This window comes from Dromiciops gliroides, chromosome X, assembly GCF_019393635.1.
Source record: "Dromiciops gliroides isolate mDroGli1 chromosome X, mDroGli1.pri, whole genome shotgun sequence".
NCBI classification, from domain to species: Eukaryota; Metazoa; Chordata; class Mammalia; order Microbiotheria; family Microbiotheriidae; genus Dromiciops; species Dromiciops gliroides.
In genome coordinates, this window is record NC_057867.1 from 64,774,380 (window position 1) to 64,801,053 (window position 26,674).

The following is a 26,674-nucleotide window of genomic DNA, read 5'->3' on the forward strand; positions in this document are numbered from 1 at the left end:
AGAACAAAATAGAAATGACAGAATCATGTTGGATGTTAAAATACTCTTAAGTGGAATGAAGGAGTTGCAAAGTCAACCACATCAGCCACACATAGAACCCTTTCAAGATTAAGTTTGAGGCCAGGATCATCTGGGGGGGGGGGGGTTGGGGGAAGGGGATCATTCCCAACCCATTAATGGAGACTTGAGATTCCTCAGATCAGCTCCGCATCCACAGCCACAAAATAATCCACAAATAATTGCCTAATACAGTAATTACTAATTGCTAATGTGATTTTCTTTCTTTCTTTCTTTCTTTTTTTTACGAATGTGATTTTCAAGGATTTAATTCAGGTCAATTAGAAATAAAGTCACATATACCCTGAAGAAGTGACAGCCAGGAAATTATTATTCCTGAAGAACAAAATAGGACAGACAGAATGGCATGTATCTCTAGACCATTCCCAGCTCTTCTAATAGACTTTCGAGTTTTAAAGGATCTTCTAATAGACTTTCTTAAAAGATCTAATAGACTTTTTTAAAGAATCTTCTAATAGACTTTCTAGTTTTAAAGGATCAGGAAACACAATAACCACAATATCATAAAGGAAAAGGCCACTCAAAGACATCAGGACTCTGATCAATGCAGCACAGATCTTGTACCCTAGAGAGAATGCCAGCTTTAGAGTCAGAGGAGCTGGGTTCAAATTCTGTGTCTTTTAGCTGTGTAGCCTTGGGTAAGTCACTTCACTACTCTTAGCTGTAAGACATGGCATGGAACCAAATAACCTCTAAGATATTTGCCAGCTCTCAGACTGTCAGGAAAGCCTGTTTTCTTCCCAAGGAAGATGGTAGACTGTGGTAGGGGGTATGGTTATCAAACTTCTTTGTTTCCTTTTGCTTAGCTGGACTTTTTTTTTTTTTTGCTATAAGGGAGGATTCTGTTGGGGGATGGAAGGTATGATTGGGAAGTGAAATCAATGGTTTAAAAAGATCAATAACAATTTTTTTTTAAGTGAGGCAATTGGGGTTAAGTGACTTGCCCAGGGTCACACAGCTAGTAAGTGTTAAGTGTCTGAGGCTGGATTTGAATTCAGGTCCTCCTGACTCCAGGGCTGGTGCTCTATCCACTGTGCCACCTAGCTGCCCCCAATAACAATTTTCTTAAAATAAGAGGATCAGGAAAACAAAGACAAGGAGGTGATCACGACTGTGTCTGAGTTATTAAAGAGTCAGTAGAAGCCTCTTCTGGAAAGAATGAAGGAGAAGATACAGTAGACCCATCTAATCACCTGCTACCTTTTTAGCTGGGTTCTATTTACTGGATTATTTTTCTTCTTTTATTTTGGTCTTGCTTTTAAAGAGATGCCTGGAGCTTTAAAACTATAAATTACTGGTGAGTTGCTAATCCTCATTGCTAGAGGGAGTCTCCTCCTTGGGAGGCCTCTTGGTCGATGCAGTTACACCCTACCCCCATCCCCCACGCCCCACGCCCCACGCCCCACAAAAGAGCTTGAATTCTCCTGTTTCCCGGGTTCTTAGCCTTTCTGGGTGTCCTGGACCCTTTGGGCAGGTTGATGAAGCCTGTGGATCTCTTCTCAGAATCATGCTCTTAGAACATGTGTCAAAAGCACATGTTGATGGGAAGAGTATTTCAAAGAGTTTTGGCTCCTTGGAATACAAAGGATCTGAAGAGAAAGGAGCCTCACTCACTAATATGAGTTTGGTCCTCTGAGGCCAAATAAAATGTGCTTAACTTCTCAGCTATCATGTGTCTCCTAAGTCTTTTCTTCTCCACGGTAAATATCCACAGTTCCTTCCACTGATCCACGACCAACACAGGCACCGTCCTCAGTGCCCTCTTCTGGATGTGCTACGGCCTGGCAATGTCCTTACTGAAATGTGGTACACAGCACTGAACCCCATGCTCTAGACTATAACCACCCCTCCTTCTAGATGCTACTCTCACTGTTGTTTTTTTTTTTGTTTTTTTTTTATGACTAATGCAGAAATGTTTAATGTGATTATACATACATAACCTGTATCAGACCACCCGCTGTCTTGGGGAGGGGGGAGGGAGGAAGAAAAATCTGAAAATAGAAATCTTATAAAACAAATGTTGAAAACCATCCCTAAATGCAACTGGAAAATAATAAAAATATTTATATGGGGAAAAAAAGCAAGAGAGAAGTAAAATTTATTTTTAAAAACCACCAACAAATAGATCTTGAATAGGGAAAAGGCATTCAAAACATATACATTTGCAAAAAATGTGTAATTTTATTCAATCAGTTTTCATATTCTAGATCCTTGAGGGATACAGCATCACTCGGATCCTGTGTCCAATGGCCTTGGCAGGAAGATTGCTTCTGAACTTGGCCCGAACCATTCCCCTATTACCATGAGCCCGAGTAACTTTCCCCCAGATCACTCTTGTTCTGTTGGGTTTCCCACCAGGAGTCACTGTGTTATTTTTTGCCTTGTATACATAAGCGCATCTCTTGCCCAAATAGAATTCAGTTTCATCCCGAGCATAGACTCCTTCAATTTTCAAATTGCGCAGGCCTCGCTTGTAGCCAGCAAAAATGGCCTTGGACCACAGTCTTCCAGACATTTTGCTGTTCTAGAAGTCCTGTTTCCAGGAGGCCTCCGACGCTCCAAGATGGAGGAAAAAGCTCTCACTGTGTTTTAAAAATTACTTCTGGGGCAGCTAGGTGGTGCAGGGGATAAAGCACTGGCCTTGGATTCAGGAGGCCCTGAGTTCAAATCCAGCCTCAGAAACTTGACACTTAACTAGCTGTGTGACCTTGGGCAAGTCACTTAACCCTCATTGCCCTTCCAAAAAAAAAAAAGAAGAAAGTCATTACTGCTCTGTTAAAAAAAATTACTTCTTATTTTATATGTAATTTATTTGAAACAGGGGACTGTTCAATTAGGGTCCAATCCTTAGAAGCCAGTACAGCATGCTCTGCCCAATGAATCTTTCCTGTGGACTTCTGAGCATGTGTAGGTATTCTGTGATTGTTTCCTGTCTGCTTATTGAGTGGCAAAGAAGAGCATTTTAACTGGCTACTGACCATGAATTGAGTATGCATACAAGATGCTTTAACCAGATGATTTGGTCCCTCTCTTTCCTCTCTGGATGCACTGGAGTGAGAAGGATGGACTTCTGTGGGCCACGAGGTTCATTCTCTATTATTTATTCTTTTATATGAACTTTTCTCCCCCATTAGAACATAAGCTCAGAAGAGGAACCAAGGTGGCAGGGTAACATTTTTAGGTAATGACCTGAGTTCAAATGTGGTCTAGAGAGCCAGTGTTGTAGAATGGATAGAGAGCTGGCTTCGAAGCTTGGAAGCCCTGCCTCGACATGTATTACCTGTGTGACTGTGGGCAAGTCATAAACTACTTCAGGGCTCTTAGAGACGTCTTCTGAGATGAAATTTCAGAGAAGGTGCTAACCTGCATCGGTCATGTTCTCACTTGGGAATTCCCTGTGTTGATGAAATCACAAGTCCGGTCCTTATCCTAGTATGTAATATTATTTATCACCTCTTTTATCTGAACAAAGTATACCCTTCTATTTAACATTCTCCAGTCATGAGCCACATCCCATGTCTAAGTGATATCTGTGACATAAATATTACCTTCTAAGTTCAGGAACTTTAATTACTGTGGGCTACACCTAAACTTGGATTAGTCCAGCAGGTTCGAGGCTAAAACTACTTTGATAAATGAAGCTTAAAAGCACATAATACAGGGGCGGCTAGGTGGCGCAGTGGATAAAGCACCAGCCCTGGAGTCAGGGGTACCTGAGTTCAAATCCAGCCTCAGACACTTGACACTTCCTAGCTGTGTGACCCTGGGCAAGTCACTTAACCCCCATAGCCCCGCAAAAAAAACAACAACAACAAAAAAAAAAAAACCAAACCCAAACAACAAAAGCACATAATAAAAAGAAATAAAAAGGATCTAAAATACAACTCCTCTTCCACAGTTACTGAGTCTGGAACTGAAGGAAGGAAACTGCTGACAGTTCAAGCTCAGAAAAAGATTTCTGACCACTTTCTCCACCCTCAGGGTAATCTTTTTCTAATTCAAACCACCAAGTGTACAAAGAACCAGCCAAAGTTCAGCCAAGGGGCTGGACCAGCTGTGGACAGGACAGCTGCAATAGCAACAGGAGCCCACCCAAGTTCCCTCTACACTAGTTCATTTTATGTGTTTTTGTATAGAAATCTCAAGTCATAAATATTATTCCTGCCCCTCTAGTTTGGGGCCACCTTTTTCCTAATAATGATCCAATGAATTGTCACCCTACTCATATCCGGCCCTTACCAGCCATTTTTTTCTTTCCCTCTTCATTCAGCCATACACTTCCTAAGAGCTTCTCTCTTCTGACCATTTTCAGTCCCTCCCCCATCTCTATTTCACCTATTTCCATGATCACCCTTCCTACCATGCTGAATGGACCCACTGAGAGAGCATTCTCTTCCATTCCTTTTGTCCTGTTTGACTTTTTGTCCTTCTCTCCATTTTTCAGGGTTGTTTTTAAAAAGGTTTAAAGATGTAAAGTCATGGTATGCATTCAATTTAGTCATGATTTTCTCTTTCCTTATTTTTCTTGATAAATTTTGCCTTACATTAACATGTATGAGTATTTGGATACATGAACAAGAACAGATAAGTGAATATAAATGTTTATATACCCATCTGTTTGTTCCTGAGTTTTAGCTGTACCAAAATAGTGCCTCCTTGTTAAAAGGGCTCAGGTAAGAATACATTTACAGGATGGGAAGTTGGGGGCTTGTGATAGCCTTAGGTGAGTGAGGGTCTAGAAGCAGTAGCTGCAGAACTGAAAAGCACGTATATCTTTAAAGTTCTTGTGAAAATGAAAGAATGGGAAAACTGGAAGATAGTATGGCAGAAATTAGGCATAGACCAACATCTGACACCTTATACTAAAATAAGGTCAAAATGGATACACGATTTAGACATAAGAGGTGATACCATAGGTAAATTAGGAGAGAAAGGAATAGTCTACCTATCAGATCTTTGGAAGGGAAAACAGTTTATGACCAAACAAGAGATAGAGTATATTATAAAATGCAAAATGGATGATTTTGATTATATTAAATTAAAATTTTTTTGTACAAACAGAAGCAATGCATCCAAAATTAGAAGGGAGGCAGAAAGCTGGGAAACAATTTTTGAGGCCAGTACTTCTGATAAAGGCCTCATCTCTAAAACATATAGGGAACTAAATCAAATTTATAAGAATCCAAGTCATTCCCCAATTGAGAAATGGTCAAAGGATATGAACAGGCAGTTTTCTGATGAAGAAACCAAAGCTATCTATTCCCATATGAAAAAATGCTCTAAATCTCTAATGATTAGAGAAATGCAAATTAAAACTACTCTGAGGTACCACCTCATACCTATCAGATTGGCTAATATGACAAAAAAGGAAAATAATAAATGTTGGAGAAGCTGTGGGAAAATTGGAACACTAATTCATTGTTGGTGGAGCTGCGAGCTGATCCAACCATTCTGGAGAGCAATTTGGAATTATGCCCAAAGGGCAATAAAGCTGTGCATACCCTTTGATCCAGCAATACCACTTTCCCAAAGAAATCATGGAAAGGGGAAAGGGACCCACATGTACAAAAATATTTATAGCTGCTCTTTACGTGGTAGCAAGGAATTGGAAGTTGAGGGGGTGCCCATCAATTGGGGAATGGCTGGACAAGTTGTGGTATACGAATACAATGGAATACTATTGTGCTGTAAGAAATGATGAGCAGGAAGAGTTCAGAGAAACCTGGAGGGTCTTATGTGACCTGATGATGAGTGAGATGAGCAGAACCAGAAGAACACTGTACACAGTATCATCAACATTGAGTGTTGACCTACTGTGATGGACTATATTCTTCTCACCAATGCAATGGTACAGAAGAGTTCCAGGGAACTCATGATAGAAGAGGATCTCCAAATCCAAGAAAAAAAAGAAAGACTGTGGAGTATAGATGCTGATTGAACCATACTATTTCTTTCGTTTTTGGTGCTGGTTTTTTTTTTCTATTTTGAGATTTTGCATCATTGCTCTGATTTTTTCTCTTGTAACAGGACTAATACAGAAATAGGATTAATGTTATTATGTGTATATATATGTGTGTGTGTATAGATATCTATATCTATATGTATAGAGATATATAGATATAACCTATATCAGATAACCTGCTGTCTAGGGGAGGGGGGGAGGGAGGGGAGGAAGGGAGAAAAATCTGGGGTTGTAAAGCTTGTATAAACAAAAGTTGAGAACTATCTTTACATGTAATGGAAAAAATAAAATACCTTATATGTAAAATTTTTAAAAAAAGAAAATGAAAGAATTTTATAAGGTGAAAATGGACAGGGAGGAGATCACAGTGAGTTCCTGTATGTGGGGGAGATATCTTTTGAAGGACATACATTTATTGTGAAAAGGGAGGATGCACCAACATCAGGAACAATTAAAGTCATTAAGTGATCCACATCAGTTTGCTGAAGATTAAAGCAATTAGGTTATTATTCAGCAATGGGACATTTTCCATCTTGCATCCCCTATGGCTTGTGCTTTGCTAACTTGGAAGGAGGTGAAAAGGTTGGTTCCCAGTTCCCATGAGTTCAGCCCAGTCCCTTCAGAATAGATCACTATAGTGATCGCTATAGCAGAAAACTGGGAAAGAATTTTTGAAACAAATATCTCTGATAAAGGTCTTATTTCCCAAATATATAGAGAACTGAATCAAATTTATAAAAATACAAGTCATTCCCCAATTGAAAAATGGTCAAAGGATATGAACAGGTAGTTCTCAAAGAAATCAAAGCTATCTATAATCACATGAAAAAATGCTCTAAATAACTACTGATCAAAGAAATGCAAATTGAAACAACTCTTGAGGTATCACCTCACACCTATCAGAGTGGCAAATATAACAAAACCAGAAAATATTGGATGTTTAAGGGGATGTGGGAAAGCTGGGACCCTAATCCACTGTTGGTGGAGTTGTGAAAAGATCCTATCATTCTGGAGAGCAATTTGGAACTATGCCCAAAGGGCAGTAGAACTATGAATATCTTTTTTTTTTTTTGCGGGGCAATGGGGGTTAAGTGACTTGCCCAGGGTCACACAGCTAGTAAGTATCAAGTGTCTGAGGCCGGATTTGAACTCAGGTACTCCTGAATCCGGGGCCAGTGCTTTACCCACTGTGCCACCTAGCTGCCCCCTTATGAATACCTTTTGATCCAGTAATACCACTGCTAGGTTTATATCCCAAATACATCCCCCCAAAAAAGAAAAAGACATTTTTATAGCACCACAAAGGTGGCTAAGAACTGGAAATCAAAGGAATGCCCGTCAATTGGGGAATGGCTAAACAAACTGTGGTATATGATGGTAATGGAATATTATTGTGCTATAAGAAATGACAAGCAGGATGACTTCAGAAAAGCCTGGGAAGATATGTATGAAATGATGTATAGTGAAGTGAGCAGAACCCAAGAACATTGTGCACAGAGACAGCAATATTGTTTGATGAAGAATTGTGAATGCCTTAACTATTTTGAACAATACAATGATCCAAGACAATCCCAAAACACTATTGATGAGGGGGCAGTTAGGTGGCGCAGTAGATAAAGCACCAGCCCTGGATTCAGAAGGACCTGAGTTCAAATTTGGCCTCAGACACTTGACACTTACTAGCTGTGTGACCCTGGGCAAGTCACTTAACCCCCATTGCCCCGCAAAAAAAAAAAAAAAAAAAAAAAAAAAAAGAACCGAAACAGGACCAGACACCTATTAAATACTGAAGATAGGTCACACCTCTTACCAAGCATCTTCACTTGAATCTGTTCATCTTTTCAGTTAAAAGCAAATCTTTTACTTCCTAACTCTTCCCCCGAGTGTTATATGTCTGCTATATCACCTAGAGGACTCCAACAAGAGGAAATGGCACTGAATGGGGACCATATTCTCCCATCCATATTTTGAAGTATCCCCCACCTGAATTTAAAGACTTGGGCCAAAACCATTTGATAAATACCCTTCAGCCTCAGCTGATTTGAAACCTCTAGGTAAAGCCAAATGCTTAGGCCTTTTATATATCTGGAGGCTTCAACAGCCAAAGTCAGTAGGGCTAACCTCAGAACAAGTTAATACAAGTCTATAGTCTGCTTCAGGCTAATGGGGAACCAGCAGACAGGCTACAAATTCTGCTGACATAACTTAGATTTCCAAGAATCACATACTTAAGTGTTGGAAAAGACCTTAAGTGGACTTTACCCAGCAATAGCTGGGTAAATAAATAATAAATAAATTAAAATAGCTGGGTAAAGTCATAATAGCTGACATTTGTGTAGTGCTTTGGCCTCTGTGGAGGAAGAACTTTGTAGGTATCTCATTGGAGCTTCCTTAAACTCTGTGAGATGAGTACTATGGGTGGTGTTACTATCATTTTGCAGCCTAGAAGGCTGGGGCTTAGGGGTGTTAAGGGCTAAAATTCCAGCTAGTCTGTCTAAAATATCTAATGAGTGGTCGCCAATAAATTATAAGCTTTAGCAAGAGTTAGACTTTTAAGCATTTATTAAGGAGAATAAGAATTTGGTAAAGAGAGAGAAAAAGGCCTAGATTTCTATCTATTAAAGGGAGAGCACATTTCTAGCTCCCTTCTCCACCAGAGTCCAGAGGAAAAAGAAAACGAGACTGAGCGCCAGTCTCTTCCTTCCTCCTCCCACTAGCCCGCGTCACTTCCTGACTCCTGGTCTTGCCCTCAAAGACCTTCCCTTCATGGGCAGAACTCCTCTACAGTAAGTATCCAGCAGGTGGCGTTATTCCAATCGTTACAGGGGCATTGACTAGTTTACCCAGTGTTACACTGCTAGTAGGTTTGGGAAGAGGTCTTTCAGCCCTAGTGTTCCTGACTCTTGATTAAGCATTCCTTCCGTTATTCAGCCCAGCTGCTCTAAAACCCATCATTCCTTTGGAGAGCACATGTATTTTTATTGTTGGTGCTGCTGCGATACATGATTTCACTGGTATGGTGAATTACCTGAGAAGAAACTATCATCTATGAATGTAGATTGCTGTCTGCTTTGCAACTTTATATAAGCCATAGAGAGTTAACCAGAACACTGAGAGTCTAAAAGTAACTTGCTTAAAGTCACATAGCCAGTATGTTTCAGAGGCAAAACTTGAACCCAAGTCTTCCTGACCCCAAGGCCAGCTCTCTATCCAACACATGTACTACTCTGAAGAACTTTGGAATCGATTACATGACATGGGAAACACTGGCCCAGGACCACCCAGTACCGTGTGCCCTCATCAGAGAAGGTGCTGTGCTCTATGAACAAAGCAGAATTGAAGTAGCTCAAAGGAAACATGAGATGCACAAATTTAGAAAATCCATTCCAAATGTCCACATGAGGGGCAGCTAGGTGGCGCAGTGGATAAAGCACTGGCCCTGGATTCAGGAGGACCTGAGTTCAAAGCCAGCCTCAGACACTTGACACGTATTAGCTGTGTGACCCTGGGCAAGTCACTTAACCCCCATTGCCCTGCCAAGAACCCCCCCCCAAAAAAAAACCCAAATGTCCACATGAACTATTTGTGCCCAATCTGTGGTAGAACATTCTGAGCTCATATTGGTCTGATCAGCCACAGTTGGACACACTGTAAATTGACTAACACAGTGATGCCATTTTGGTCCTCCTGGACAATGAAGGACAACAACCAAGCAACCAACACATACTGTTGTGTGTGTATGTATCACAGACATACTTATATAAAGAACATGTGTCTCTCTATATTTTTGTTTTAAACCAGTAAATAAAATCTGCTTTTTTGGTAAACAATCTATACCTATACCACTTCTACTAATTCTCAGCTTATTTTTTTTCATTTTTTTACTGCATAACCTAATCTGATGATGGAACTTAAGAAATTAGAAAAACAAAATTGAATCTCTTTTCTATTTACAAATTCTATGTAACACCAGAATTAATTTTGGTGTAAATGTTTAATATTTCTGATATATTTGCTGCTTTTTCTATGGTTAATGAATCTCTAACACTTTACTAAAAACAAAAAGTCTAACCTGAGAGAAGAATTTCCTCCACATTATCCCTGACAGATGGTCATCGAATCACTACTTGAACTACAATGCATATTTATTAACTTCCAAAGAACTCGTTTTACCTTTGGATAGCTCTGTCATAAAATGCCTTCCTTATGTTGGGCCAGAATCATCCTCCTATTGGTCTTCCATCCATCAGTCCTGGTTCTTCTGTCAGGAAATACACAAAACAAGTATTTACTCCCTCTTCCATATGACATCTTTTCAGATATTTAGAGACAGCTATCATGTCCAGTTATAAGTGCCCATTGTGGGCAATAGTAAATTTAGATTAAGAAACCATCTCTGTTCTGCCCTTTCACTTACTATAGAAATTATGCTCTCCACCTGTTAAAAGGATGGGCCATTGCTTCTGAGGAAAAGTTGGGGGTTATTAAATGAGCTTCGCAATCTTCTAAAGGCAATGCATCTCATTCTCTTCCTCTTCCTGTTTAATTCTGGAACCAGCTTATGCATCTGTTGTATATTCTAAGGTGTGTGCATGTGTGAATATACATTTGTCTATATATGCATATTTGTATATATGGACAAATGATGAATTGTCCATATAACTGTATGTCATAATCAGGACCATAGATATTCTTCATTTGCTTAGTTTTTCTTCTAGGGATGGCCATACAGAAAAGCGGGTGAATGGTTATCGACATCTTTCAGGAGGCTCTGTAATGTTCTTAAACCTGAGCCAACCAACAAGATGTCATTTTCAAAGGGGGGAATCTGGAAGACCTCACTCTTCATAGAGAATACTCCTTCAATGTGCTTCTCCTTCATGACAGTGACAAACACCTTTTGTGTTTTATGTGTTTTATAAATGAAGGATCATTGAACATGGTTCTCCATTGATATATTTTTCAAAGAATCGTAAATATTTATGAAATACAAATGGGTTACAACGTGTTGGAAGTGGCCCTGGGTTTTTGAAGTTTATGTCAGTAGAATATATTCTCTGCCATGATCTATTACACTGGAAAAACTTTGAGCATTATCTTGGCAACAGACTAAAACTACTTCCTGAGGACCAGCCTAGGTCATCAACAGTAGGATGGCCACAATGTAATGAATTCTTTGGTAATGGAAACCCATGAAATTAAGACAAATTTAAAAATTTGTTCTCAGGCCTCCAGATCCCATTGACTTCTGCAGTGACAGTCAGTTAGTTGGTCAAATAGCATTTATTAAGCTCCTACTATGTGCCAGGCACAGGGGATGCCAAAAAGGTTAAAAAAATAGTGACATTGGCAAAGTAGAAGAAAAAGACAGAGGGCACTAAGAATGACAAAGTTTTTCGATTTTTTATAAACTTCAGCGTAGCTGGTAGCACTCTAAAGACAAAATCCTTGTCCAGTGAGCAACCAGTGGACATACTCCTAAAGGAAGTGAAGGATTTGCTTTCAACTAAAAAGATGAACAGATTCAAAAATTGACATTCTCACTATAAATAAAACCAGAAGAAAGAAGGAAGTTGTGGTTAAGTAGAAAGAGAAATCACAGGTCATCACAGGCAAATGAAAGAGATGGTGGAGTTAGGTTTATTTCTTACTCAAAAGGAATAAGAAATATTTCATGGAACATTTGGATATCTCCTATTGTGGTACTCATGAAAAGTATCTGCAAAAAGGTTGCCATGAAACTAACTGCAGGTTATACACTAACATCAGTTGCAGAAGATTAAGAGGCAATAAATAAATAAATAAATGAATGAATGAATGAATGAATGAATGAATGAATGAATAAATGAATAAATAAATGAATAAATAAATAAATAAATAAATAAATAAATAAATAGATAAATAGATAAATAGATAAATAAATAAATAGATAAATAGATAAATAAATAAATAAATAAATAAATAAATAAATAAATAAATAAATAGATAAATAAATAAATAAATAAATAAATAAATAAATAAATAAATAAATAAATAAAGGGGGCGGCTAGGTGATGCAGTGGATAAAGCACCGGCCCTGGAGTTGGGAGGACCTGAGTTCAAATCCGGCCTCAGACACTTGACACTTACTAGCTGTGTGACCCTGGGCAAGTCACTTAACCCCCATTGCCCCGCAAAAAAAAAAAATAATAAAATAAAAAATAAAATTAAAATAAAATAAAATAAAAAAGATTAAGAGGCAGAGAAATTCTATGAAGTGCCCATTAAGTCTCTCAAAGTGAAATCAACATATTCTTTTTTACTCAGTGATTTCATTACAAAGGTGAGAATAAGTGAGGAAGGGTAGAGATATATTGGAAAATATGAATTAGGAATAAGGAATGAGAGATACCAAAGACTTGCAGACTACACAGAAACCTCATCAAGGATGCCCTTCACGTATGCTTCCTTCAAGAAAAGAACCAGAATCAGTCAGGCATTATGGTAGGTACTGGAGATACAAAGACAAAAATGACATGCTCCTTGCCCTCAAAAAGCTTATGTTCTATTGGGGGAGACAGCATGTACACACAAGCACGTACAGTGTAAATACATGGTGATTTCAGGTGAGGAGGAGAGGGACTAGCAGCTAGGGTTGGGGGCAGTAGAAGGGGCAGAAATTTGGGGAGGTCTCATGTAGAAGCCGAGCTGAGCTAAGCTTTGAAGGAAGGAATTTCAGGAGGCAAAGTTGAAGAGAGAATATGTTCTAGGCCCTTGGGGACAGTCTGTGCAAAGCTACAGATGACAGAAAGTGGAATGGCATGTACGAGGAATAGCAAGTAAGTCCATTTGGCCAGAATGCAGAGTTCCTGAAAGAGAATGTGTAATAAAGAAAGAAAGGTAGGCTGGATCCAGATTGTGAAGGGCTTTAAATGCCAAGCTGAAGAATTTCTATTTTACCCTAGAGGTAAAAGGGAGCCACTGGAGCATTCTGGGCAGGGAAGTGACATGGTGAGATCTGTGTTTTTAGGCTTATTACTATCATAGCTATGTGGAGAATGAATTATAAAAGGAAAAGACTAGAGGAGAGGAGTCTAATTAGGAGGCTATATAGCAATAGTTTAGACAAGAGGTAATGAAGGCTTGAATTAGGATGGAATTTTTGTGAGTGAAGAGAAGGGGACAGATGTGAGTATTGTAGAATCAACAGGATTTGGCCAATCAAATAAAGAGACTAACAATAAAGAAGTCACTGGCCTGGACTGCTACACATTTTAAAAGCTAAAAATAACAAATAGGGGCAGCTAGGTAGCACAGTAGATAGAGCACTGGCCCTGAATTCAGGAGGAGGTGAATTAAAATCTGGACTCAGACACTTGACACTTACTAGCTGTGTGACCCTGGGCAAGTCACTTAACCCCAACTGCCTCACAAAAAAAAAAAAAAGTGATAAAAATAACAAATAGGGAGAGAGAACCAACTGAATGAAGCAAGAAAAAGACATGATTTTAGAGAATTCCCACACAAATTGGTGGCATACTTGGGCACAAAGAAACCTATGGTAAATTTTAAAAGGCAGAAATGACACATAGTGAATTTCTAAACCATAATGTGATACAACTAGAGATAAACAATAACCTGGGTAAAAAATACAAGATTGCATGGAAATATAAAAAACAACCTAGCAAGCAATAATTGGGTTAAGGGAGACATCAGAAAAGTGAGTGATGTAGTAGAAAGAGTGCCAAATTTGTAGTCAAGAAGGAGTAGGTTTAATTTGTTTCTACCATCACAAAAGAAAGAGCACAAATTGATTAAAAAATGAAGAAGCTTCAGAATTAAGGGTTTTTTTTAATGTTTTTGATTTTAAGGCCAATAAAATGCACAAACTATTAGGGAACAATAAAAAAAGGAAGGAGAAAAGACAAATCACCAAAATTTGAAGTCAATTAGGAAAGATCACAACAAAAACAAAAAGAAATCAAGATCATGATCAGCTTATACACAGTGAAATGGTAACAAATTTAAAAACTTTACTGAAATTGAGGATCATTTGCAAACCCATGAATTACCAAAATTGTTACAGCAAGAAATTGAAAACTGAAAGGGACAAATCTCAGAGATAAAAAATTAGACAAATCATTCATATATGTTACTTCATCTCTCTGGCTCTCAGGTTCTTTAAATGAGAGAGTTGAAATGTTTGTTGAATTAACCAAATCTCCAAGGTCCCTTCCAGATCTAATTCAAATCTCCTATGATTATGATTATTATTATTTTTTAAAAATTTTTAGTGAGGCAATTGGGGTTAAGTGACTTGCCCAGGGTCACACAGCTAGTAAGTGTTAAGTGTCTGAGCCCGGATTTGAACTCAGGTACTCCTGACTCCAGGGCCGGTGCGCTATCCACTGCGCCACCTAGCTGCCCCCTTTCTTAAAAATTATTATTATTATTATTATTTTTTAATCTCCTATGATTTAACCCACAAAAAATAAATACCTGCACCATATGGGTTCACAAGTAAATGTTTTCATACTTTCAAGGGGAAAATAATCTCTTTAATATAGATTATTTATACGATACACAGATTGAAAGCTATCCAATACCTTTAATGTTATTTGGAAAAGGTAACACTACAAAAGAAAATTATAGAAAAAAATCTTTAGTGAATACACATGCAAAAATACTAAATAAAATTGTAGCTAATAAAACAATATAGTTTTTTTAAATTATTCATCTTGGCCAAACGAGATTTAAATCAGTCATACAAAGTTGACAAAGTTGATTCAATATAAGAGAAATGATTAAAGATTTTACACATGCATACATATACACATATTTTAAAAATCTAGAGCTGATGTATCCATAGATATAGAAAAAAGACTTTGATAAAATTCATGCTAATTCACAATAAAACCACTAAAAATAGGAGTAGAAAGATTTGTACTCAATACAATAAAAAGTTTCTGCTCAAAACCGAATCCTCCATTAAATGTAGTAGCTGAAGCATTCCAAACAGAAACAGGTAAAAACCAAGGGTGCCATTTTCATCGCTTTTGTTTTGACATAATATTAGAAATGCTTGCAATTATAATAAAAGAGGAAAAAATGAGAGATTAACACTAAAAATGAAAAGTTCAAAATATCATTATTGGCAGTTAACACCACAGTACACCTAGAAAATCTAAATGTGTCAACAAAATATTTGAGACAATAAAAGAACTCAGCAAGGTTGCAAAATGCAAAGTAAATCCATAAAACGCATTCAAATTCTTATATGCTTACAAAAAGATGATAAAAACATCATTAAGAAAACAACTTAATACACAAGAAGAAACATCATATAGTTCAGAATTAGCTTAGCCAGACACATCCATCACCTTTATAAAGACAATCATAAATCTGTACCACCAGGACTAAAGGAAAGCTAAATAAATGGAAAGGGTTTCAATATTTGTGGATAGGTGGTATGAAACAGTAAAAGTGACAATCCTCACCAAATTAAGTTTCATAAATGATATAGCAATATGTCTTTATGTTCAATGTACATGGAATGTGTAGTAATCAACCTAGTCTGCTGGAGCATGCTCTTACTGCTTAAATTTTCATGACCTTAAGCCTGTGTTACTCAGCCAAAACCAACCACTGGCCAGCTGGCGCTGACACTATTGCACTGAGGATGAAACTGGGGGGAAAGCCACAGGTTTCTAGCCTGAGGGAATGAAAAAAAATTATGTTGCAACTGACTGGAATGGAAAAATGTGAATAGAATAACAAGAAATTGGTAGGGTTTTGCATAAATCAAATGACTAAAACTACTATAAGGAAAGCTGTCGATAACAAAAACAAAACAAAATTTTGCATCATATATCTCTGATAAAGGTCTAATATCCAAAACTAATAAGGAACTAACACAAATATGTTATACCAAAAGCTATTCTCCAATAAACAGTTCTCAAAAGAAGAATGGTAAATTATTATTTTTTTTTTATTTTTATTTTTGAGATATTTTATTTTTTTCGTTACATGTAAAGATAGTTCTCAACTTTTGTTTATACATGCTTTACAATTTCAGATTTTTCTCCCTCCCTCCCTCCCCTCCCTCCCCCCCTCCCCTAGACAGCAGGTAATCTGATATAGGTTATATCTATATATATCTATACATATACATATAGATATATATATACACACACATATATATACACATAATAACATTAATCCTATTTCTGCATTAATCCTGTTACAAGAGAAAGAATCAGAGCAGTGATGCAAAACCTCAAAATAGAAAAAAAAAACAACAGCACCCAAAACAAAAGAAATAATATGGTTCAATCAGCATCTATACTCCACAGTTCTTTCTTTCTTTTTTTTTCTTGGATTTGGAGATCCTCTTCTATCATGAGTTCCCTGGAACTCTTCTGTACCATTGCATTGGTGAGAAGAATATAGTCCATCACAGTAGGTCAACACTCAATGTTGATGATACTGTGTACAATGTTAGAAGAATGGTAAATTATTAACCATATGAAAGAATGCTCCAAATTACACATAAGATAAATCTACATCTAAAAATTTCTAACACTTCACCTCAACAAACTGGCAACAATAACAAAAGATAAGAGTAGCCAATGGTGGAGTGGTTATGGAAAGACGGGGACACTAATGCACCACTGATGGAGCTATACATTGATCCAATCATTCTGGAAAGCATTTTGAAAATATGCTGAGCAAGTGATTAAAATGTCCATACCCTTTGACCCAGAGATCCCACCGTTATGCATATATCCCAGTGAGGTTTATGATAAAGAGAAAGGTCTTATCTACATCCAACTATTTATAGCAGCATTTTCTGGAGCAGCAAAGAAAAAAATTGCATTGCTATCTTTTGTTCTTGCATCACCTTCATTTCCAAATAAGAGAAAAAAGCAACTCAGCCAAACAAACCAACACATCAGCCAAGGTTGACAGTAGATGTGAAGTTAAAATACAGCATTCATTTGTTTTAAAATATAAAATTAAAAGCATCCCCAGGAGGATTTCGGAGAAACCTGGAAGGATTTACATGAACTGATGCTGAGCGAGATGAGCAGAACCAGGAGCATATTGTACACAGGATCAACAACATCGTGTGATGATAAATTGTGATAGACTTGACTCTTCTCAGCAATACAATGGTTCCAAAGGACTCATGATGGAAAATGCTCTCCGGGGGCAGCTAGGTGGCGCAGTAGATAAAGCACTGGCCCTGGATTCAGGAGTACCTGAGTTCAAATCCGGCCTCAGACACTTGACACTTACTAGCTGTGTGACCCTGGGCAAGTCACTTAACCCCCAATGCCCTGCAAAAAAAAAAAAAAAATAAAAACAAAATAAAGAAAATGCTCTCCAAATCCAGAAAAAAAAACTGGAATATAGATACAGATTGAACCATACTGTTTCTACTTTTTTTGTTTTTCTTTTTTGAGGTTTTCCCCTTTTGTTCTGATTCTTCTTTCACAGCATGACTAATGCAGAAATATGTTTAATGTGATTGTACATATATAACCTATATCAGATTACTTGCTTCCTGGGGAGGGGTAGGAGGGAGGGAAGGGAAGGAGGGAGAAAAATTTGAAACTAGAAATCTTATGAAAACCAATGTTGAAAAATCGTTTGTTCAAAAGAGAAAAAAAAAGAAAGGTATCTTTACATGTAACTAGAAAATAATGAAATACTTTTAGGATTAAAAAAAAGATTAATATATGTATATGTATATAGATATATAGATATAACCTATATCAGATTACCTGCTGTCTAGGGGAGGGGGGAGGGAGAAAAATCTGAAATTGTAAAGCTTGTATAAACAAAAGTTGAGAACTATCTTTACATGTAACGGAAAAAATAAAATACCTTATATGTAAAAAAAAAAAAGATTAAAAGCATCCCTCTATAAGATAAAAAATTATATGGTCTCAACCATGAGCCAATATCATGTATAAGGTAGTCTGAAAAAAGTAAGATTGTCCAGTCTCATTACTCCCATCTAACACTATTAGCAATATCAATAAGCCATGGAAAAGAAGTTAAGGAATAAGCACTGGCAATGAAGATATAAAAATACCTCTGTATCTCTAGAAAACTCAAGCCATTCAGAACAAAAAATTAAATGAGCTAAAAATCATAAAGTAGTAGAATACAATTAAAACCCACAAAAATCATTGGCATTTCTATATACAACCAACAAAAGGGATCTAGAGAAACTGACTGAAAAACTATTTGTAATAACAAAATAGATCAAATATTTGGGAACCCATCAAGACATACAAGATCACTAAAAATATTTACTCAAAATTTTGAATAAAATCCTAACAAAACACTATAATAATATATCAAAATTATTCAGATTTCTATCAGGAATAGTCTAACTTTAGGAAAATAACCAAAATAATTTGTCATATTAAAACCACAAACATCCAAAATCAATATCAAGATACAAAAGTCTTTGACAAATTATGACATTCATTTATGCTTAAAAAAAGACCTATACAGCAAAAGACTATTTTTAAAGTAATAACATTTTTATTTATAGTTTTGGGTTCCAGTTTTTATCCCTCTTTCCTTCCCTCTTCTCCCCTCCCTGAGACAGCAAGCAATCAGATATGGGTTATACATGTATGATTATGTAAAACATTACCATATTTGTCATTTTGTACAAGAAAACTTGATTAAAAGACAAAAATTAAAGAAAGTGGAAAATAGCCTGCTTCAGTCTGTGTTCCATCAATATCTGTTCTTTCTTTGGAGGTGGACAGCATGTTTCAGCAATAGTCCTTTGGCATTGTCTTGGATCATTGTATTGTTGAGAATAGTCTAGTCATTCATAGTTCTTCATCAAACAATATTGCTGTCACTATGCACAATGTTCTCTTAGTTCTGTTCATTTAACTACACATCAGTTCATACAAGTCTTTCCAGGCCTTTCTGAAATCATCCTGCTTGTCATTTCTTATAGCACAATAATATTCCATCACCATCATATACCATAGTTTGGCTATTCCCCAATTGATGGGCATTCCTTTGATTTCCAATTCTTAGCCACCACAAAGAAAGCTGCTATGAATATTTTTGTACAAATAGGTCTTTTTCTCTTTTGGGGGGTGAAAGGACTATTTTTTTTAATTAATCAAGTATTTCATTTTTTTCCGTTACATGTAAAGATAGTTCTCAACTTTTGTTTATACAAGCTTTACAATTTTAGATTATTCTCCCTCCCCCCCTCCCCTAGACAGCAGGTAATCTGATATAGGTTTTATATATATATATATATACACATAATAACATTAAAAAGGACTATTTTTAATATGATAAAAAGCATATATCTAAAACCAAGAGCTAGTGTCATATGCAATGAGAGAATATTAGATGCTTTATGATCCCTTTCCCTACTAGTATTTACCCGTTGTAGAAATGTTAGTGACAGCAATAAACACAAAATAATTCAAAAGCATAAACAAAAGCAAAGAGGAGAGGGCAGAGGATTGGGATAGATAGAGTAAAGCCTAGGTTTGTTTCTGGAATTGGGAGACATGAAGCATCTTTTTCATGCCCCATAAGCAATATGGAGAAAATGTTAGTAGTGCAGATCAAATTTAAAAAGTATGTCGTGGGGGGCAGCTAGGTGGCACAGTGGATAAAGCAATTGCTCTGGATTCAGGAGGACCTGAGTTCAAATTTGACCTCAGACACTTGGCACTTACTAGCTGTGTGACCCTGGGCAAGTCACTTCAACCTCATTGCCCCACCCAAAAAAATAAAAATTTTTTAAATTTAATTTTTTTTAAGTATGTCATGCAGCCAATTGTTAAACATTTACCAGCATACACTTGCCCATAGGAGAAAGGAATAGGGTACAGACAGCAGAGAAAGACTAGGTTGAAGAAAGAATAGATATTATCTAATGTTCTTCTTGCACAAAAGGGGGAAGCAATTCTATGTAGCCTGTTGGGATTGGAAAAATGTGCCCACATGACTATTCTGAGGAATCTCCTTAGAGACTGAAATAAAGGGAGGCTGAAGGTCATAGCTAGTTACTCCCATATTATTTCCCTTCTACGCCTTGTTGCAGGGAACCTCCTTGCCCGCCCCCCACCCATAAGATGCTCTCCCTATGTCCTGGTCTTATGCCTTTCCCTCCCCTCCTCTGTGGCCATTCTCTCTGTTCAATGACTAGTCTGAAATTATACAAGACTAGAAAGCAGTTCATGTGAAAAAAGACTTAGACCTTCTACTAGACAGGAATGTGATCTTAGCCTGTAGCAATGAAAACACAGTGTCCTGAAGAGGGGAGGTAGTGGGCCCATCGTGCAGTTGGCCAGATCATATCTGGAACGTCTCATTCAGTTCTGGGTGCCATATTTTAGGAAAGACATTGAAAAAAGCTCTAGATTCAAATCTATGAGTTGGCTACAATCTGCATTGTTGGAAGAGATCACAAATAGATCAAAACCCTGACAAGCTGGAGTGCCTCCAAGAAGAGGACAAGCAGCACAATGAGAGAACTCAAACCCAAACCATACCAGGACTGGTTGAAAGAAATTGCAATGTTTAACCTAGATTAGAGAGATGGGGGGGGGTGATGGTGGCGATAAAGAGCGCTGTCTTTAAGTACTTAAGTGTAGAAGAGGAATTAGACATTGTTTGGCTCCTGAGGACTGAACTGGGGGCAATGGATGAAAGACGCAGGGAGACAGATCAATATAAGGACAATTTTCCAAAGAAATTGAGCTATACAGAAATGGAATAGGCTACCTCAGGAATTAGTGGGTTTCCTCTTCACTGACAGTCTTCAAACATGGTCGGGCTTGATGACCTCTTAAGTCCCTTACAATTCTAAAATCCCATGAGCCTAAGTAGGACTAGAGTATAACTGGGAGGAGAATGGGTTATTCATTATTCCTAGGTAACAAATGTGTACTTTAAAAGGTTATGTCATGTTATGGGCTTGGGATATATCAAGGAATTTGGGACTATTAAAGTTTAAACTGGCCTGTGAAACTAAAGGACAGACACACCTTGAGAAGCAAGAGAGATGAGCCCATTAGGCGTGGCTGCTGCCTGATGGGAGCCAGGGGACAGAGATAACTTTGGAAGTCTAGGAGACCACTTCATTCAAACCTTCCCCCACCACCAAAGGGAACTTTCCATTGTCAAGTGGTGATCATCCCATCTGCCATCTATAAAAGTTTTTGCTTTTCTCCTGTTTGAGGAGATAGGTATCTCAGAGAATGTCTCTGAACCATCTTCCCTTGAGAGAAGATTATTTTATTCTAATTGGATTTATGTGTGAGAGGGTATAATTCTTTAAAGAGGAATACCTAAGGAAAGGACCCCCACACCACCAATTTCCCCCTTGACATGCCAGAAAGGCCTAACCTAGCAGGCCTAATCAGGTAAGAATTTCAAATCTAGTTAACAGGCCAATAGGAGGATACTTGATATCTGTGGAGAGATAAGGACACTCTCACCTAATTTCAGCCTGCCGGCAGTGCTTCTTCACACTCAATATCAAAGAAGGAAGCTATCCTGGGAAATGACATGGGTATTAGGATCAGTCCTCAGCCACCCAGAACATGGATGGAGTTGAAACTAGAGGGGTTTTTTGGTTTTTTGGGTTTTTTTGCAGGGCAATGAGGGTTAAGTGACTTGCCCAGGGTCACACAGCTAGTAAGTGTCAAGTGTCTGAGGCTGGATTTGAACTCAGGTCCTCCTGAATGCAGGGCCAGTGCTTTATCCACTGTGCCACCCAGCTGCCCCTGAGGTATTCTTTATAGAACATAGTTGCAGCTACTTTTTCTATTCCCTTCTCCTTTGGGTTAACACTGTACTCTTTTTTTTTTTTACATATAAGGTATTTTATTTTTTCTGTTACATGTAAAGATAGTTCTCAACTTTTGTTTATACAAGCTTTACAATTTCAGATTTTTCTCCCTCCCTCCCCTCCCTCCCCCCCTCCCCTAGACAGCAGGTAATCTGATACAGATTATATCTATATATCTATATACATATACATATAGATATATATATCTATACACACATATATATACACATAATAACATTAATCCTATTTCTGCATTAATCTTGTTACAAGAGGAAAAATCAGAGCAGTAATGCAAAACCTCAAAATAGAAAAAAAACAAACAACAGCACCCAAAACAAAAGAAATAGTATGATTCAATCAGCATCTATACTCCACAGTTCTTTTTTTTTTTCTTGGATTTGGAGATCCTCTTCTATCACGAGTTCCCTGGAACTCTTCTGTGCCATTGCATTGGTGAGAAGAATATAGTCCATCACAGTAGATCAACACTCAATGTTGATGATACTGTGTACAATGTTCTTCTAGTTCTGCTCATCTCACTCATCATCAGCTCACACAAGACCCTCCAGGTTTCTCTGAACTCCTCCTGCTCATCATTTCTTACAGCACAATAGTATTCCATTGTATTCATATACCACAACTTGTCCAGCCATTCCCCAATTGATGGGCACCCCCTCAACTTCCAATTCCTTGCTACCACGTAAAGAGCAGCTATAAATATTTTTGTACATGTGGGTCCCTTTCCCCTTTCCATGATTTCTTTGGGAAAGTGGTATTGCTGGATCAAAGGGTATGCACAGCTTTATTGCCCTTTGGGCATAATTCCAAATTGCTCTCCAGAATGGTTGGATCAGCTCGCAGCTCCACCAACAATGAATTAGTGTTCCAATTTTCCCACAGCTTCTCCAACATTTATTATCTTCCCTGTACTCTTTTCTTTTCTTTTTTTTTCTTTTTTGCAGGCAACGGGGGTTAAGTGACTTGCCCAGGGTCACACAGCTAGTAAGTGTCAAGTGTCTGAGGCCGGATTTGAACTCAGGTACTCCTGAATTCAGGGCCGGTGCTTTAACCACTGCGCCATCTAGCTGCCCCTTAACACTGTACTCTTTACCCAACTCTTCCAGGGAAATCTGATTTCACAGAAACTCAGAGCTGGAAGCAGTCTAGTCCAATCCACACAAGAAGTCCCGCTAAAACATACCGTCTAGTCTCCACCTGAAGGGGACCCCCTCCTACCTTTCCTTTTTTGGACAGCTCTGTTAGGACATTTTTCCTGCCATTGAGTCTAAAATGACCTCTTTGAAACTTCCACCAATGGACTCTGCCATCTGGGTCCAAAGAGAAAATGTCTAATCTCTCCTCCACTTGACAGCCTCTTTGATTTGAATTTGATACCTTTTTTCTTTTTTTGGGGGGGGGGTGGTAGTGAGGCAATGAGGGTTAAGTGACTTGCCCAGGGTCACACAGCTAGTAAGTGTCAAGTGTCTGGGGCCGGATTTGAACTCAGGTCCTCCTGACTCCAGGGCCAGTGCTCTATCTACTGCACCACCTAGATGGCCCCCTTTGATTTGAATTTGAAGTAGATTTGATTCGAATTCTCTTTGGGATAATTCTGATTCAGGTCCAAACCGACCCTCTCCTCTTGTATCTGTGCTACTTTGAATGTTGGCAGGGAAGAATTCTAAGAGGTGGAAGAAGAGGAGGGAAGTAGGGCCAGGGAGGAAGGGAGGTGGAGGCATTCAAACTTCAGCAGCAAAAGGTACAAGATTTTCTCAGCCCACTTCAACCCCTTGTTCTGAATAACTGCTTTTGTTCTTCAATCTACAGATTAGCTTGTCAGATGGACGATCTTTCCTCTCCCCCCACCTCCATCTCAGTTTCAGATTTTTATCTCCTGATGGTTATTTTCTTGATCTCACCTCTTCATTTTTGGAAGGATTTCTACCTGTTTGTGTATTCAGAGTCTCTCAGTGCAAAAGCTAAGGGTTTCAGGAGTGGCAACAAGTCTGGGCCGCTCAAATAAAACCATAAGCTAGGGGTTTCTTGCTGTGCTCCACTTTCCCAGAATTCTCTGGTTTGAACGAAATAGCCTATATCTCTCTGACACCTGTTGGCGAAAGTGAGCCAGTGCTTTCCTTTTCTTCCCTTTTGTTTTCCAATCCCATTCCTCAGAGCAAAGCAGGGAGGGAGAACAATAGAAGATGGAGAGAGGATGGGGTACAGGGAAAAGAGAAGGAGAAAGGAAGAAAGAAAAGGTCAAAGCTTGCTATAGAAGCATTCTATTGAAACCGCTTAAACACCCAATGATAGGGGAATGGTTGGATACATTGTGGTATGTTCATGGAAAGGAATACTATAATGCATTCAAGACCAACAAGCATGAGGAAAGCAAAGAAATGGGAGGGGGGAATATGAAATGACGCAAAGTGAATGAGGCATGAAAAATGCCAATCATGTATGGAAAAGTGAACAGACGAATAAAAAAAGAATTCTAGCAGGGCTTTTAGGAAATACTGAAAGTGTTGGGAATGCTTTATACACTCCCATTGTTGTTGTTGAATTGGATTTAAGTGAGTGTGCAAATTCACCCGCCTCACTCCCTCCTTCGGAGCCAGATGGCTCCAGTAGCAAGATATGCATCAGGATGACTGGAGATGGCCCCAGACTTTTGAGGCAATTAGGGTTAAGTGACTTGCCCGGGGTCACACAGCTAGTAAGTGTCAAGTGTTGAGGCCATATTTAAATTCAGTTCCTCCTGACTCCGGGGCCAGTGCTCCATCCACTGCACCACCTAGCTGCCCCACATAGCCATGAACACGTAAACAGTTACTGAGTTACTTTTAATGAGAGAGGAGGGTCAAGGGAGCCAGTGTGATTTATCTAGAACAATGAGGTATGGAGGTGGGTGGGGAGGGGAAGAGCAGATTGCTTATGTGTGATTTCACTGTCCTGTGTCCCTCCCATAGTCTTGGGCCCCACTTTTAATGACTATATCAGTACAGTATAATAAACACATCTGTACAGGCAAGCAAGATGGTGCTTGATAGAGTCATGGTGACCTAAGTTCTAATCCTACCTCAGACACTGACCGGCTGTCTGATCTGGGGCAAGTCACTGAACCTCTGTGAGCTTCACTCAGTTTCCTCATCTGTAGAAGGGGTGACAATAGCAGAATTTACCTCACAGGGTTTTTGCTGTGATGACCAAATGAGATAATATCTATAAAGCACCTCTAAAACCTATCCAGGAAGGTAGAGAAAGGTGACCGAGGGGATAGGTTAAGTAGAATTTATGAGGTTGGCCCCAGAAAAGAGTTGAGCAAATGTACCTCCGTCCCCTCATTGCAGAGGTGGGGAATTATGGATGTGAAACATCCCATATACTGTCAGATATGGTCAATGTGACGGTTACTTCTGCTGAACTAAGGGTTTTTTCTTTTTCTTTTTTAATCTTTGTGACAATGGACTCTAGGTAGGGAAGGGAGAAAGAATGTATCAGAAATGGATGTTCTATTAATAACACCTTAAAAACAAAAATGAGATACAAATTTTTGAAAAACAACTTACCCTGGGGGCAGCTAGGTGGTGCAGTGGATAAAGCCCTGACCTTGGATTCAGGAGTTCAAATTTGACCTCAGACACTTGACACTAGCTGTGTGACCCTGGGCAAAAAACAAAAACAAAACAAAACAAACAAACAAAAACCAACTTACCCTAACTACCATGTATAGATGTGGAGATCAAATGAGATTATGCAAAATTCTTTGTATCTGTTAAGTGGAATATAACTGTTGTTATTGCAACAACTGTAAAAAAATTGAAATGAGAAAAAGTGATGGGGAAAAGTTAAGATAACAGAAGATGGGGAGTCAAGAAGATGGAATCATGGGAACAGAACCTTTTAGGAGGATGGGTAGTTGGGGATACCGAAAGGAAACTGGGAAGGGCTCTACAATGCATAGGAAACACTTATCTAAGAAACGAATTAGTCTCGGGTCTGTTTCTATGGCAACCATCATCTCAGGCGATGTAGGAGGCTTTGAATCGATCCCTAGGAAGATTTCAAAGATGCCTTCACCAAACTGACCAGTTAAGTTTTGGGGTTTTTTTGTTTGTTTGGTTGGGTTTTTTTGTTTGTTTTTTGGGGTTTTTTTGCGGGGCAATGAGGGTTAAGTGACTTGCCCAGGGTCACACAGCTAGTGTCAAGTGTCTGATGCTGGATTTGAACTCAGGTCCTCCTGAATCCAGGGCTGGTGCTTTATCTACTGCGCCACCTAGCTGCCCCCACCAGTTAGGTTTTTGCTTCCAGTGACCCCCATCTCTGTAGATCACTTACTCAAGTGGACAAGTCTCTTGGAGTTTTCTTCTCTTTCTTCCATTCTGTTTAAATCCACCATCTAAAACTCTTCCCCTTACTCCATGTGGGAGCTCATTTCAGGTATAAAAACTAAGTATCCCATTTGTGTAAAGGAGAAAAGATCTGGTTATCTGTGCCACTCCTAAGGGCTAAGTTCTGGGCTTTTACAGTGTGCAAGGAGGAAGAAAACATCCAGAGGACTTGACAGAAAATCCCAAGTGGAGCTAGGAGGGACTATTAAAAGAGATTCAGGACTATACTCCAAAGATAGAGGACGACAGACCTGAAAGCAGGTCAGAAAGCCCTCTCCCTCAGCTTCATTTGAGAGACAAGTACTCTACACAAGAACACTTGCAGGAAAGGGTCCTCTTTTCCCAGGATACTAGAGGACCATTCAGAAGATGCAAATTGAACAAAAGCACAAGGAAACTGCCCTTTTCTAA

The 26,674-nt window shown here is 38.5% G+C and overlaps 1 protein-coding gene across 1 annotated transcript; it reads right to left on the reverse strand.

Moving 5' to 3' along the window:
* Window positions 1-2,235: 2,235 nt before the first annotated feature.
* On the reverse strand, window positions 2,236-2,640 carry LOC122733755 (60S ribosomal protein L35a-like). Its single transcript, XM_043974448.1, has one exon. It carries the CDS (start codon window positions 2,591-2,593, stop codon window positions 2,282-2,284), a length of 312 nt encoding a protein of 103 aa, XP_043830383.1. The 5' UTR covers window positions 2,594-2,640; the 3' UTR covers window positions 2,236-2,281.
* Window positions 2,641-26,674: the final 24,034 nt, after the last annotated feature.